This window comes from Curcuma longa, chromosome 2, assembly GCF_044706935.1.
Source record: "Curcuma longa cultivar G26 ecotype Majalengka, Jawa Barat chromosome 2, ITB_CL_G26_1.1, whole genome shotgun sequence".
Lineage (NCBI taxonomy): Eukaryota > Viridiplantae > Streptophyta > Magnoliopsida > Zingiberales > Zingiberaceae > Curcuma > Curcuma longa.
Window position 1 is genome coordinate 7,365,453 of NC_133862.1, and position 13,744 is coordinate 7,379,196.

Here is a 13,744-nt window from a genome sequence, read left to right on the forward strand (position 1 = left end):
CAACACCTCAATTTAGGAGGAAATCATGCTCTTTTGCATCTCTAGTTATCGAATGCCACATATCTGTTTGCATCGGTCGCTTCATGAAAGTGGTATCTGTGCTGCTGACACATGATATGAAAATTTTTGAGGAGTTTAGCCAATAGCCATCATTGAGGTGGCAACCCTAGGCTGCAAGAATTTGTCGTCGCATGCTTAAGGCCTATGAATTGATTTCTAGAGTTGGATTCACAAACACATTTCCCGATAAGAACCGACGTAATCTCTAATGGCGGGTTGTCCTGGTCATTTAGTTTCAGTACGAAAAGAGCAATGGAGAATTAACTCGGAGGATTGTAATTCAAGAATAAGATAAGTTCTTCAAAACCTCCTCTGATAGAAAATTATGCTCTTAGTTGTGGTTCATGAAAGTTCCGTATCGGTTGCTTCTTCAAACTGGTCTCTATATCTCTTGACTGTGAATCCTTGCTTATCAGCAAGGTGGCAAAGGGCCCTAGGCTGCAAACAACTTGTCGTCGTATGCCCAGGGCCTATTAATTGACCACGGGAGCAGATTCGTATAGACGTTTCATGACAAGGACTTGAAGTAGTAGTGTCCAATCTTGTCCGGGAATAGTTGACAAGAACTAGACAGAATGGTCTTTTATGTTAGCGTAGTGATTTGGCTAAGGCTTTCCTGTAGTGTCGTTGACATACTGTATAGTAAACGGCATGAGGATTTCTGATGTTAACCATTGCCTGTATTGCATATGTTTTGTATATATCTAATCGATAGAGATTGTGGCATTCCATATTATTTTCATGGAAGCGTGTGGTTTAGGTTAATTAGGTTGCTGTAGCTTGAAAGCTTGACCCCAATTTGAGGGCACAACTGTTCAAAGGAATGAAGTCAAGTTTCAACTCAATGAAAAAGCTTCCTTGATTGTGACAAAATGGTTCGTGGAGCTAATCTTATTTTTAGACTATAGAGTTGGCTAATATGTAGCTACAGAAGGTTTTCTTTTCATCTAGTAAGCATAGTGTGAAATAGGATTGCATTTTCTAGAAGAAACACTTCATGTGGAAGAAGGTTGGTTAGATTGAAAGGAGATAAAGATGAAGGCACAGATGTCTCGCTGCAGGACAAAGCTACCATATTCCTTTCGTGTGCTAGGCAAACTCTCCATGTTTCTCCTGTCCTGAGATCAGGCTTGGCCTAACGAAAGGGACCTTCCCCTTTTGTCACAGACAGAAATTAAAGGCATCAAGTCAACGTTCTCCGAGCTGTATTTTCTTTCTTATGCATTCATTGAATCGGAACTTTTATGAGAACAAATAAAAGGTAGTTCGTCTAAATGTTGGCACGTGAAACGAAAACTATTAACTTTGTGACCTTTCTATAAACGACTTCAAGCAGATGAAGTTGAAGAAGCAGAAGTGGAATAGCGCAATCGGCACATAAGTCATCTTGTGAGTCACCACTTCCGACTGGGCATCTCTCAGTGACATCCAGCCAGATGACAACATGATGCTACAGCAATGGATCGGCTCTGCCTTCTTATCGAGTTGTCCATCAGGTTTCTAGTAAAATATATTTCTGAAAGCCACTCCAGTATTTGTAACTGATAAGGATGCCCCTTGCTAAGCGACTCGCATACAATAGTGTGTTGAATGACCTTTTGAGGTAGTCTTTAGGCAAAACGGTATAGAGCTTTTAACTTGCTAGTATCGTGATCCTCTGAGTCCGGACTAAACACTAGTAACATTTCCTACACCTCCAATTCCTCAGGTGAATTTTGTTTGTAATATCATGGTGAATTATTATTTTACTTGCTTAAATCTATTTCATAGCCTACTACATGTCATCCATTGATTAGGCTCTCTTTTTTTTCTCATCTTTTGCTTTGTTAATACACTGCTGCTAGAGGGAACTGAATCAAGGAGAAATTATTCAATACCAAACAGATAAACTGCATTTGCAATTGAAACATGTACAACACATTGATGCCATTAATAAACTCCAGTATGGCTTGATTAAGTAGAGTAAGTTAGAAATTAGTTCAGTCCCAAAGGCATTCTGACCGTCTCAACACTCTGTCGCTGTTCTTTTTCCGCGAACCAACCGTAACTGAGAGGGAAACAAATGAAATGCAATGAGATCATGAGGTCACATCTTTTTACTTGTGTTAAAACTCATAAGCTGTATCACCAAATGAACTAATAGAAATCTCTGTAAAATGCTTCATGGTTGGTTGATTAAGTAGTGGACAATTAATTATTAATTACTGTCTTAATTAGTGGAAAATTTACCAGTCAGATTACATGAATGCTGTGATTAGATCAAGAACTTACAGGTAACAACAGATCAGAACTTTTCAACACCCTCAACCTTTTCACAGTTGAAACAAACATCCTGCAAGCGATAGAGCTCTGTCAATATAGTTGGAATTGGTGGTTTCTCTTGACTAATTTCTGTATGATAATCCACGACCAAATTAGAAAACAGACATATTATAATTCATTAGAGACAATGGAATCAAGTCTTGTATTTTTGTGTTTTTCTTGGTCTCTATTCAAGCTCGAACTGAATTATCCTTAAACCAATGCTGACTTAAGGTGCCAAGTATATTTTTGGATCTAGTGCCCTAGTTGTTTGTTTTGCGTCTAATTGAAAGTTTTATCAGTTTATTCTCCCTCTCGCTAAGTATTGATCATTTCAATTATGAAGAGTATTAACTACACACACATACATCCAGAAGAATTAGGTGATATTTTGTTCCCTAGGTCGTCAGTTCTTAAAAGCTTGCTAATATTTTAAAGTTAGATAGTAGTAGAGCAGGCAAGTGATCAATAGTATCAGTTAAAGAAACATTATAATTACAAGGATATCATTTTCTAAACCTTGCTGCTGGCCAAAGGCATGCATATAAGATGACTTTCTAAGAGGAAATAGCAGTAGTCAAGATGAAAGTGCTGTCATATTCCTACTATGGCATCACTGAAAGACTAAAACGATGGCATTAGGTAAGTTGAGAGGAAAAAAATAATGCTTACTCCCATGGAACATCCCCCACAAGCTTTTTGTGACCTTCATTGTCTTCATAAACCAAAGTGTATTCACCAGAGCCATCCAGCAAACCTATGAATGCTTTTCTGGCTTCCTCATCCTTCTGACTGGCATTTGTAGAGGTGTCTTTTTGAGCTGTGCATAAATGGATGAGACAGTCAATAGAAAATGCATTTGACCTTCTGACTGGCCTTACACAAATTGTCTACCTAAAGTTGCAGTACCTTCCAGAAGGCCTAGAAAGAGATCTTCCACTGCAGAAGAGAGTTTCTCATAGCTATCATAGACTTTTAGATCGACCTTTCTCCCAATTGGGATACCATCCATGTTGATCTTCACAAGCAAACCCTTGTTGTTGTTGTTGTTCTTGAGCTTCACTTCTTCCTCTATATTTCTAGTCACCGGCTCCATTCTTTGTTTGCCTGAGTTAGTTGCTAGATGCTTTCTGAAGGATCTAATGGGAGGCCAGCCGACAGCCGGAACAGCAGCAGCTCTGCATATTTCCCAAGAAAAGCAAAAAAAAAAAAATCAAGTTAAAGGTGTTCCCTCGATTGCAGAAAGAAGAAGCATCCCTTGAGTTTTTAGAATCTACGAAGACAGATCTAATCATCAGTAATATCGCTTGCAATCTAACAGCTAGCACAACTAGACGACATGGGAAGTTAGCCAGCTGAGCATTCAAAAGTGGTGCGAGCAGATAGTTTAAAAAGAAAGGTACTATCAAAGATCGAAATGGGAAAAAGACAATAACTAAAGACACCATGGAAGAGATGGCATAGGCTACACTTAATGGCACCCACGATGGCATGGCATATAGGCGAGTTTGGGAGCTAGTGCTGGGTTCAGCTCCATCTGCTTTCTCCTTCTCAAGGCTTTGCTGTTGTTCGAATCCCCCAGCAGCCCAGGTTGTCTTGTGTGGCCATTCCTTTGCACTCCCAACTCTGCTCTGCAACTCCAAAATTTCAGTTTCTTGATGCTGAAACCCTAAGAACAGAATTCAAGGGCGTGATATAGAAGAAAACTTGATGGAGAAAACACCTTTTTGGTACTAGAAATACCTTCATTTTTAGACCCGGCTGCTTCACAGACTCCTCTAATGGAGGAGGTCTTTGAAGCCTTGGAGATGAAACCAAGAGATAAAATAGAGAGCTCTTCTTCTTCTTCTTCTTCTAGGTCACCTCCAGGGAGTCCAAGCCTCAGCTCCAATTTCTTCTCTTCTGAGGCATCTAAACGCCCAACTGTTCTTCTTCCTCCTCCTACTCCATCCTGCACCACTCTTTCATTCGGAATCAAATCTAGCAGCCGAGGATTTCCATCCTCCTCTCTCTTAAAGTCTTCTCTTTCCATGACCTTTTCTCTTTGAGGACGAGACGAGCTAATGTTTCAACTGCAAACAAACAGCTACCACCTTACTCTTTCAACGTTCAAGCTGGCAGAAAGCGTCAAAACCAGTATTTTGACGAAGAAAAATTCCACAGACCAATCGATTACTCTGCCCGCGCGAGAGCCATTAGCTTGACCACAAAACCTTCCTATTTTAAACAACAAGAACAAGGAGCTTACTCAAACTACCTGCAGTAGAGTTGTCTTCCTTCCAACCCCCTGCACCAAAGCACTGCCACTCGAAGACCTCAAAATCAAAGTTTGGAGGAGGAATCAGGATGAAAAAGAGTTAAATCCAGGAGTAAAAATATTTCAAAAAACGACGAGTTTTGATTCGTTTTCTTACGAGCTTGCGAGCTTCTCTTTCCTTCCTTTCGTTTTGCTCCTGCTGCAGTGATACAAGTGGCGCTTAAGAAGTGTGCAGCAGCAGGCATGCCATGGATGGAAAAGGTCAGGGGGACCAAACAAATGAACCTGGACAAATGGCGTCGAGACGTGCTCCTATTTTTTGTGTAGCAGCCGCACGCTTTCCCAGACAAGCAAACGATAGAGACGTAAGTCCTCTCCTCTCCCTCTTTAAGCCAGTGTTTTCAAGTCATTTTGAGAATTTTGTTTTCTAATTGAATCCGATTGGCAAATGCTTCTTGATCTATCCGTTTGGTTTGTCGATCGTAGTCACTAGCAAACATTACATTACTTTGGCAGACATGAGTAGACACGTACCAGTGCGTATCCAATTCTGAACTTGGTCAACGTTTGGATTATGCACTCGACTCCTTGAATACTTCATACACTATTATGTAGGCATTTTCTTATTCGTTTTGTTGTCGAATTTGGCATGTGGTGGTCCTTCTGTTTTTTTTTTTCTAATTTATGGCTGCGCAGAATATTTTGTGTCTTGAATCAATTCATCAGTTTGTGATAGTGAAGTAGTTGTTTCTTAGACATAAGAAACTTTTGAGGACCAACAGTTCGACTCATTGTGACACTGGATTCTTTGCTTCAAGGTCTTTTGTTTCTTTGAGACACGGCTCTGCAAGCAGGATAATTTGGGTTCAAAGTCCATGCAATCATTTTTCTAAAGCATATTTATGCATAATTCAGTATTAAAAGCTTAAACAATAACTCCCATTATAGTATAATACCACAAACCATAAGCAGTTGGTCATGCAGCAATGAGCTAGGTTGAGAGACTCTGGCCAAAGGCAAAGGGTTTGAATCCATATAATGGGGCAGTGTTAGAAGGCGGGTTTAACCTTATCTAGAGTGCTGAATGGGGAATAATTTCATATTCAATTCAACGTGATCTTTAGGTCAAGAAAGAAAAGAAGTTGACAACAAGGGGGGGAATGCCAAGTGCTCGTAAGCACAAAAAGAGAGTCATCCACAAACATAAGTATTCGGGAAACAAACACAAAAAGGGTGAAATAGAAACGACACCGCTGACCTGTTCATTAGGCCCCATCAAGCGCCCAGTAGTTCAATTAGTTCTCCTTTTTTGAGCTTTGAATAGCCTTTGGCACCTCGAGCTTTAGCAAGGTCCCTCAATTCTGCAACTTTTAGTGAACCTAGATCAGCAGAGGCCTCTGTAGCAGATGATGATTCCTTGATCTTTTCGGCAGTACTGTTAGAATCAGATGTTTCAACCTGGTTATCTGATGATTCTGATTCTTCATCTAGATCATCGAGCGTGAGGAGCTCTGCCTTCTTCAGAAGCTCAGATTCAGTATTGCTAATCTTCTTGCTTCTCCCTTGGGATTTTGGAGGAGGAGATTTAGCCTCCTCTTCTGCTGAGAACACAGGTTGGAACTTAACTCTAGGAACGGGAGATTTTCGCCTAAAAGATGAAGCAGGCCTAGTGGGAACCAGAGGAGTTGACTCCTCAGATGAATCTGAGTCGATATCATCGGCAGCAAAAGGATTCAAATTCTGCTCGTCGTCCAGTGTTGTGCTATTTTTCTCTAGTTGGTCGGCAACAAAGTCTACTTCCGGAGTACTCTTCTTCTTCTGATTCACTGAATGCTTTCTCAACAATTTCAGAAGCGAATCGACAGTTCCTCGCTCGTTTTGCCCTTGCTGTGCAGCTTCAATCTTCTTCCCTTCCTTGATCAAAGCCCGCTCTCGCAGTTGTGCTTGGACCTTTCTAAACAGCTCGACAATTTCCTTCTCTCTTTGCCCTGGAAGAGGAGTAGCCTGGTGCCTGATGTTGCCAGTCAGAGAAAGTAGTGAGCCATTTTTAGAAGAAGCATAATCCATCTCTTCCATGTTATCTGACTGCTCAGGCTCTTGGTATTGCTTGCTCTTGCCGCCCCGGGAAGACCCTCTCTGTCGTCTAGAAAAATCAGGATTCCTCTTGAAGTTATTAGGACCCGCATTGCACATGAGGGATATCCTTGTTTTATGTAGATTGACATTTTTGATACCACAGAGCAACTTCTGGCCTCTATTACATGAATATGATAACACAATAGCTCCTCTGGATACCCCTGGAAGTGGTAAGCACTTCCCTTGATGGGGCATATAGCCTGCAAGTATTTCTTAACCAGTTCATAACAAGGATACAATAACAAATACCGATAAAGGCAATTGAGAATAGTCATTGGTGCTTTACTGATCACAATGGTTAAGTGTATGTAGAAAGAATAGAAACTATAATGTTAGGTTGTTGGGAAATAATACATGCAAAAAGCTGATGTAGCAAAAATGAAAATTATTGATGGATGTGTGGAGTTATTGAAACTACAAAATAAAACTTACTAATAATTGAGAACAATTAGATATAATTCCAGTAGATAAGAAAATGAGGGGAAAATGTTCCAAGATGCTCAATTGATTTATAGTTAGGATAGTTGAATCCATTAGAGTGGAAAATATAAGACAACAAAAGTTGGAACAAAAATAAATTGTCACTTGTATGATTGTTTTTGTGTATAAGAACTAAATTGCTTTGAGCAATTTTTCTTTATCTAAAATTAGGGATTGAGGATAACAGTTCAATATGATAAAGTGACCTCAGCTAAATTTTAAATTTCAAGTATAAACAGAATGGTTTGGAGTCAAACCTCACACAAGATAAAATTAAACATCAGCTCCTATTTGTACTACTCAAATCACAATTAAAAATAAGGACAAGAGGGAATACCCTATAACATATCTATTTGGATGCATGGATTATAATTGCTAAAATCAAAACAAGATAGTATAAAGTGATTATATACAAGATAGTATAATTTTGCACGTAAGACATATCTGGAAACAAGCAAACCAGTTAAAATCAGTCAGGAAGCACAAGAGAAATGCAAAGAAATGGCAAACTAATTGAATAATGGTGAGAACACTAGCATTATTGGTGTATGTGAAGAATATAATTCTCATTTCTTGATTAAGACAATAGAATTTATTATGAGAACAAAGGTTTAGGATGACAAGGCTACTAGGCAAAAGCTACAAGAAATACAAGTGCAATTGCTCTTTTAATTTTCTAATTTCTCAAAGGTTGAGAATTTGTCTTCATCAGTCACATTCTACATTGATCTTATAGAAAAGTTGGAAGAAATTATAAACGTAGATCTATAAGAAAATATACCCACTTAAATAATAAGCCAAAAATGCATAAGCTAACTTAATGGTAGTAGACTCATTGATACCTTACAAATATTCTAAATTAGTCCACACTCTAAACTGAGATTGCATTCAGGAATGTCAGTTGATGTCCCAATGTGAATCCTCACCGACCAACCGCAATCTGGCCTGGACCATCTTGCCTTGTTCCACATAAACATGTGAAAGATCAGGCAAGGAGTTTATGCTCAACCTCCTCTGCATGGACACAGAATCAGGGAGGAAGAGCAGATGAGAGAATACAAGGATGAAGAGAGAAGAAATACCAAGGTGAATTAAATTGATAAATAGCTAAAATACAACCATTACATTATCTTACAATCAATTAAGAGGATGACAAACATAGAAACCAACTTGGCAGAAGCCACTGCGATGAAATTATAAATGTACTTTGAACATTGGTAGTTTGCAAACTCTTCTGCCAACTCAATGGAGCAGGGGCTGGAAAGAAAGTTTTGTACCATAACTCACCTTGCCCTAACTTAAGTCTCAACCCTAACCTGCCTGCCCCACCTTGTTTCCATCCTTGCCCATCCCTACTCAAATGTCAAGCTCCTCCATTAGTGATTTGAATTTCTCATCAAGGCCCATACCCAAGTCAGACTAGAATCATCCTTAGCCACAAACATACAAGACACATGGAAAGTCCCCCATTATCAGGAACCCTTTGCCATTGGATCACTTACCAAGCTCAAGACTAGGTTTACTCCAAAGTCATATATCATAACCATATTAGATCCCAAAAGTCTTCCAGACTAATTTATTTCAAGCGAGCAAGTTTAGGACTACAGTATCAAGGTAAGGCGTTTTGCGATATAAAATAATAATAATGGGAAGAAAAAAACAATCTTGACACTGAAAAAACAAATTTTACTCGTATTATCAATCAAAAAAGCTTTCATATAAATTATATGCATAAAACACAGAGAACCAGTTAGCACTGAAAAAAACATCCAGAAACGGATTCAAGGTTTTCTCCATATTCAAACTCAGATGAATAAAAACTTTAAGTAGTATTGCATTTCCTTTTATCGGAATAGATATCCAGAATACTATGCCTATAACTAGAGATCCAGCCATACCGATGCCCGCCATCTCGCTGGTCAGCAACAATGCACCCTGGCACTGATCCGCGCCGTCCCGTTTCCTCCTCCAACCAAATCGAGATTCAACGACGCCAGGAGAAGGAATCTGAACACCTAAGCGGATACACAAGTTCAAAAGGCGGCGTTTCGGCCTGGGTAGTCAGGTAGGGAAGCTGAAATAGGAAGCCTATAAGACAACGGGGGCCAGGAAGATGCTCCAGCAGGGTGATACCGACGACAGCGGAAGGGTAAGAGGAGTTAGGGTTCCGGGGACGGGACGACCGAGGGACTACGGAGGACCGCGAGGGGATAAGAAGTGCCTTCTTTCTTTATAGAGTCCAATTTTCAACTTATGGGCCAGGCCCAAACCAAGCCCATTTATTAGGGCGGTACACTGGCTGTTGGCGACGTTATTATTTTTATTAAAAAACACATTATATTTATATTTGATTCCAATTTTTTTTTCAAAATCAATTATTCACACAAACACTTTATGATACAAATAAAATAACCTCTTGTGAAAATTTCAATAAATTATATTTGGTCACTAGTGTTGGGAGGCAAATCATCAAGTCAGTGCAAAGAAACTTAGCTCTTTTGAGGTTACCACAAATCTGTATCGAGGAATGGAATTTACTCACTTCATTGATAAAATGAATGAAATGTTGCAAATACAAATAAGTATATTTGGTACATCGAGCAGGAAAGAAAAAACCCCTTTCCTGAGGCTGAAGAAGAACTCAAGTCTGGAAGAACTGGACTTCTTGTTGATTGCGAACAGAATCCGGGAGGGTAGCGAGTTTTATGAAAATTATTTATCAGAAAGTGTTAATTTTTGTAATCCTGCCTACACGATAAACATAAGAATAACAAATATGACAGAATATAATCCACATGTGAGGGTGAAATCACCGTGATCACTTCTGATCTGAGAACACAGCATCAACATCATCAAGTTCAAGTAACTTGGAGATGAGGTCCTTGTTTAAATCCATTGCTTCATCATCAACCTAGAGCATAAAATCAGAAACAAACAGCAATGAGCTCATGGAGGAAACTAAACTTGATGATTAATTAGGATGCACGGCTTGAGGGTATATGATACTTTAAGATGCAAGAGTAGATTGGTGGATTTTAGCATATGTTTCAAACACAAGGTTAACTACTTCGAACTATGTACCTCAATGGGGTTAAATGGCAGTAGTTCAAAACCATTATCTGGTTCAAAGTCTACACCCTCATCTCGTAGCTTTGATAATATAGAGGAGTAGTTTTCTGAAGAAGTAACAATCTTGTAGTAGCTGCAAATGATTTGCCAGTGATATATTTTAGGAAACACAAGATAGTAACTACTATGCAAGCATTCTATTAAGAAATTCAGGTCTACTGCACTAAAAATAGTGCATTCAACTTGAATTGCTATCTTTTGAATATACAACACATCTTTGCTTGATTTTGTTCCATCGAATTGGATCATGATTTGTCTAGACTAGCAGGTGAATAGCACCAAATAAAATGACACCAAAGAGCAAACGTTGATCTGTCATTGTTTGGTTGGAAGTACCTGTCAGGTCGATCTTCTTCTGAGTCATCTTCATACTCTGTTGGTTCTATAACGTCTTCAGCACCCGCATCCAATGCAATAGTAAGTAGCTGATCTTTGTCAGCAGTGTTGGCCTTTATGTTTATCACCTGTGCTCGCCTGAATTTGAATAAGATAGATCCTGGATCAGCAAGTTTTGCTCCACAATCCTTTACCACTCCTCTAACAGCAGCTACCGATCTTGTAACTTTATCTGTTAGAACCTCAACAACCATACCAACCCCGCCAAAACCATAGACCTGATTCATTGCAACTCTTAGTTAATGATAAAAATTAATTTAGAATGGCAAATTAGTTACCTCATAAAACTTTTCGATATATGCTTCTTGTCCCTTTTCAGATGCCTTTTTTATGTTGCGCTCCACAATTTCCTTGGGCACTTCAAGCTCTCTAGCTTTCTCTAGTACAGCAGCTAAAACTGTATTGGAAGTAGGATTTGGACCTCCTTTTTGTATACTTTATTTTTGATGCAATCAATATAGCAGGAAGTTAACACCAAAGTTTTTTTTTTGTGACAAAGTACGATTTGCAATTTTGGAGACAGGTCATCAGTAAGAAAACACAAAATGTTATAAAATGAAGAACTTGCACCACAATATCTAAACATTCTTCACAATTATTGATGAGATAGGCATAAAACAAGTTTTGGTCGTAATTAACAAGGATCTTGCCATAAATAAATGTCAGGCTATTACTTTATCAAGTATCCAGCCTAAAATATTAGACTTCAAGCTGATCGCCCAACTTATACTAAACCAATTCTCCTACTCACGATTTGGGGATATACAGAGGTATCACTACAGTTCTTGCTCAAGGTTTCACACTTATTGCCAGCAGAAAACATCAACTCTAACATAATCTGTGGTGGAATATGAGGTCCAAGACAATCACCACTCTATGATGTGCCCAAAGGCTCCAACCCCATCGGTAGTCTTTTCCTAGATAGAACCCTAACTAAGTCTAGTTTTAGATATGTTTTCACAAAGTTATCTTCCTTTTTCTTTGTTTTAAATGTAATTGAGACACTGATGGTTTAAGAGACATGAGAAAATTAATGCATTCAATATGTTTGGATATACTAATTATATATCAGATAAATCCATGTATAACAAGTATTCTGGCATATACAAACCTGGGGCAGAACTTAACTACAGAGCAGATGCACGTAAAAGATTCAGTGCAATACTATAACTAAAAAACTACATCATTAAGTTTCAACTAATTATTGAAGTTTCCAATACAATAATAACTACTGATGGTTTTCGAAGAACATACCATTAGAACACACAGAAGTTGACTAGATCCTATAATTACTGAACAACCAATATATCATAACTCAGAAGCAGCTTCAACAAAAATCAAGGACCTTTTAACTTACGCTGCAACAATTTCTTTTCCAATTTTGCTATTCCGTTTCATTTTCTTCAAATTCTGTGCATCCTGCAAAAATACCACATGAATTTTGAAAATTACTATTTTGTTCAGCACTGATGAAAAAAAATTGAGTATTTTACATGCAAGCAGTTGTCAGAAAAATGGAGTAAGAATAATACAGCAGCCCTTCAACAATGAAGACGCATGAAATTGATCTACAGGAAAGGTAATGGATTAAAAATAAAGAAATAACACAGAAAAAGATTGTTATTTCCTCTGGAGTTTATAATCATTATCAAAATGACTCTATTAATGAGCCGATCACTATTATGTCTTTTTTTATTTGACACCTCCATCGACCATTTATAAAAACTTTTAGAAAATAAAGCATCGGACACCTATATCCATTCATATATGAGCCAGATACTTTTATGTTGCACCCAAGTTCGAACAACACATGAATTACAGAAAGGTGGTTGACCTAAACTATTCTGCAACTAGAGATAAGAACGATGGAGCAAACATATATAAGCTTGGATGGTTATGCACCAAATTTGTAAATCAATAAACCAATTGAAGTCTCAAAGCACATATGATCTTTTTATACGACATAGGATCAAAACTGACGTACAGAACCAACTGAAGGCAACTGAAATTGGGTGATAACATCTTCAACATTCTTTATTTTTTTTATTCTTTTGTCCCTCCACCCTCTGTTATCTTTCATTCCAGTTTAACTTGAATGTAATTCTTACTTTCTCACGACATAGAACATTACAATATTGACATTAAGCTAACTCTGATCCGCTTTCACTAAAGCATTAAGTTACATAAAAATAATTAAAAGTGAGAAGCACAATTAACTTTGCACCTTTCTTCCAGCGATCTTGCAAGAACGCCTGCCCATGCAAACAGGGCGAGAAGTCCATATCCGCCTCACGCCCTGGAAATTACGCTCCCCACTGGAAGGCATGGTCGGCAGCTTCGCGCCCAGTAACCCAACCCCTAAGAAAGAAGAAGCAAACCATTCGATTGTTCAAGCCACTACGGGAAAGCGCAAAGGGAAAGTCGAGCAGCGAAGTATCCATACTCTGAAGCGTCGGCTGGCGCCGGATAGACGGCAGGACACGCGTGAGAGAGACCCTGTAGAGGACAGCGCCGAAAGGTCTCGCCATCTCGCGATGTGCGTGCGCGAGTTCGACTGATTTCCTCGGTCGCAGCGAGCCCTAAATCCTATTAAAACCGTTGGGCCGAAAGATAAGCACTACTCGACCCAATTGCTTACCTCGTTTGTTATTGGATACAAGGTTGCACCCAAAAGTGACATGACCAAATGACACAAATAATTTTAATTGCCATGTTAATTTAATATTAATTACTGTTTAATTACTCTTACACCATGTAATTAAACTAATGATATAATCTATGACTAACATCATACATTATAAAGTCAAATATCCTTAACAAAATTCTCAATAGTTTGACTAACAAATACAATATATATAACTTTGAGAGAGGAGAGCAAGGATAGCTTTAGGATGAACTCTGAAAATCCATGAAATCCCTAGGTAAGATTTTGTTTCAAAAGTCAACCCATTTCTATCATCATCATTGCTTACAACTTCAGCCAAA

The 13,744-nt window shown here is 38.6% G+C and overlaps 3 protein-coding genes across 9 annotated transcripts; all 3 read right to left on the minus strand.

Moving 5' to 3' along the window:
* Nucleotides 1-1,948: 1,948 nt before the first annotated feature.
* On the minus strand, nt 1,949-4,880 carry LOC141821937 (auxin-responsive protein IAA6-like). 6 transcript variants are annotated; one of them, XM_074709325.1, is made up of 8 exons: nt 4,776-4,880; nt 4,619-4,648; nt 4,105-4,538; nt 3,847-4,030; nt 3,271-3,539; nt 3,034-3,181; nt 2,332-2,392; nt 1,949-2,107 (listed from the first exon to the last, which is right to left on the minus strand). In XM_074709325.1, exons 3-8 carry the CDS (start codon nt 4,391-4,393, stop codon nt 2,066-2,068), a joined length of 993 nt encoding a protein of 330 aa, XP_074565426.1. In that variant the 5' UTR covers nt 4,394-4,538; nt 4,619-4,648; nt 4,776-4,880; the 3' UTR covers nt 1,949-2,065. The 6 variants fall into 6 exon arrangements, with proteins under 6 accessions (XP_074565426.1, XP_074565428.1, XP_074565427.1 ...); XM_074709327.1 differs by having other exon boundaries at nt 4,610-4,648; XM_074709326.1 differs by having other exon boundaries at nt 4,105-4,433; nt 4,619-4,676.
* An 852-nt stretch (nt 4,881-5,732) lies between these two features.
* Nucleotides 5,733-9,425, minus strand: LOC141815935 (SAP-like protein BP-73). Of its 2 annotated transcripts, none has more exons than XM_074703799.1 (2): nt 9,133-9,425; nt 5,733-6,954 (listed from the first exon to the last, which is right to left on the minus strand). In XM_074703799.1, the coding sequence occupies exons 1-2, from the start codon at nt 9,143-9,145 to the stop codon at nt 5,894-5,896; spliced, it is 1,074 nt and encodes a 357-aa protein (XP_074559900.1). In that variant the 5' UTR covers nt 9,146-9,425; the 3' UTR covers nt 5,733-5,893. The 2 variants fall into 2 exon arrangements, with proteins under 2 accessions (XP_074559900.1, XP_074559906.1); XM_074703805.1 differs by lacking the exon at nt 9,133-9,425 and adding an exon at nt 8,077-8,222.
* Nucleotides 9,426-9,759: 334 nt separating this feature from the next.
* LOC141822102 (putative transcriptional regulatory protein At2g25830) lies at nt 9,760-13,304 on the minus strand. The gene is made up of 7 exons (XM_074709527.1): nt 13,203-13,304; nt 12,984-13,117; nt 12,117-12,178; nt 11,038-11,194; nt 10,700-10,977; nt 10,316-10,436; nt 9,760-10,145 (listed from the first exon to the last, which is right to left on the minus strand). Exons 1-7 carry the CDS (start codon nt 13,285-13,287, stop codon nt 10,053-10,055), a joined length of 930 nt encoding a protein of 309 aa, XP_074565628.1. The 5' UTR covers nt 13,288-13,304; the 3' UTR covers nt 9,760-10,052.
* Between the last annotated feature and the right edge of the window lie 440 nt (nt 13,305-13,744).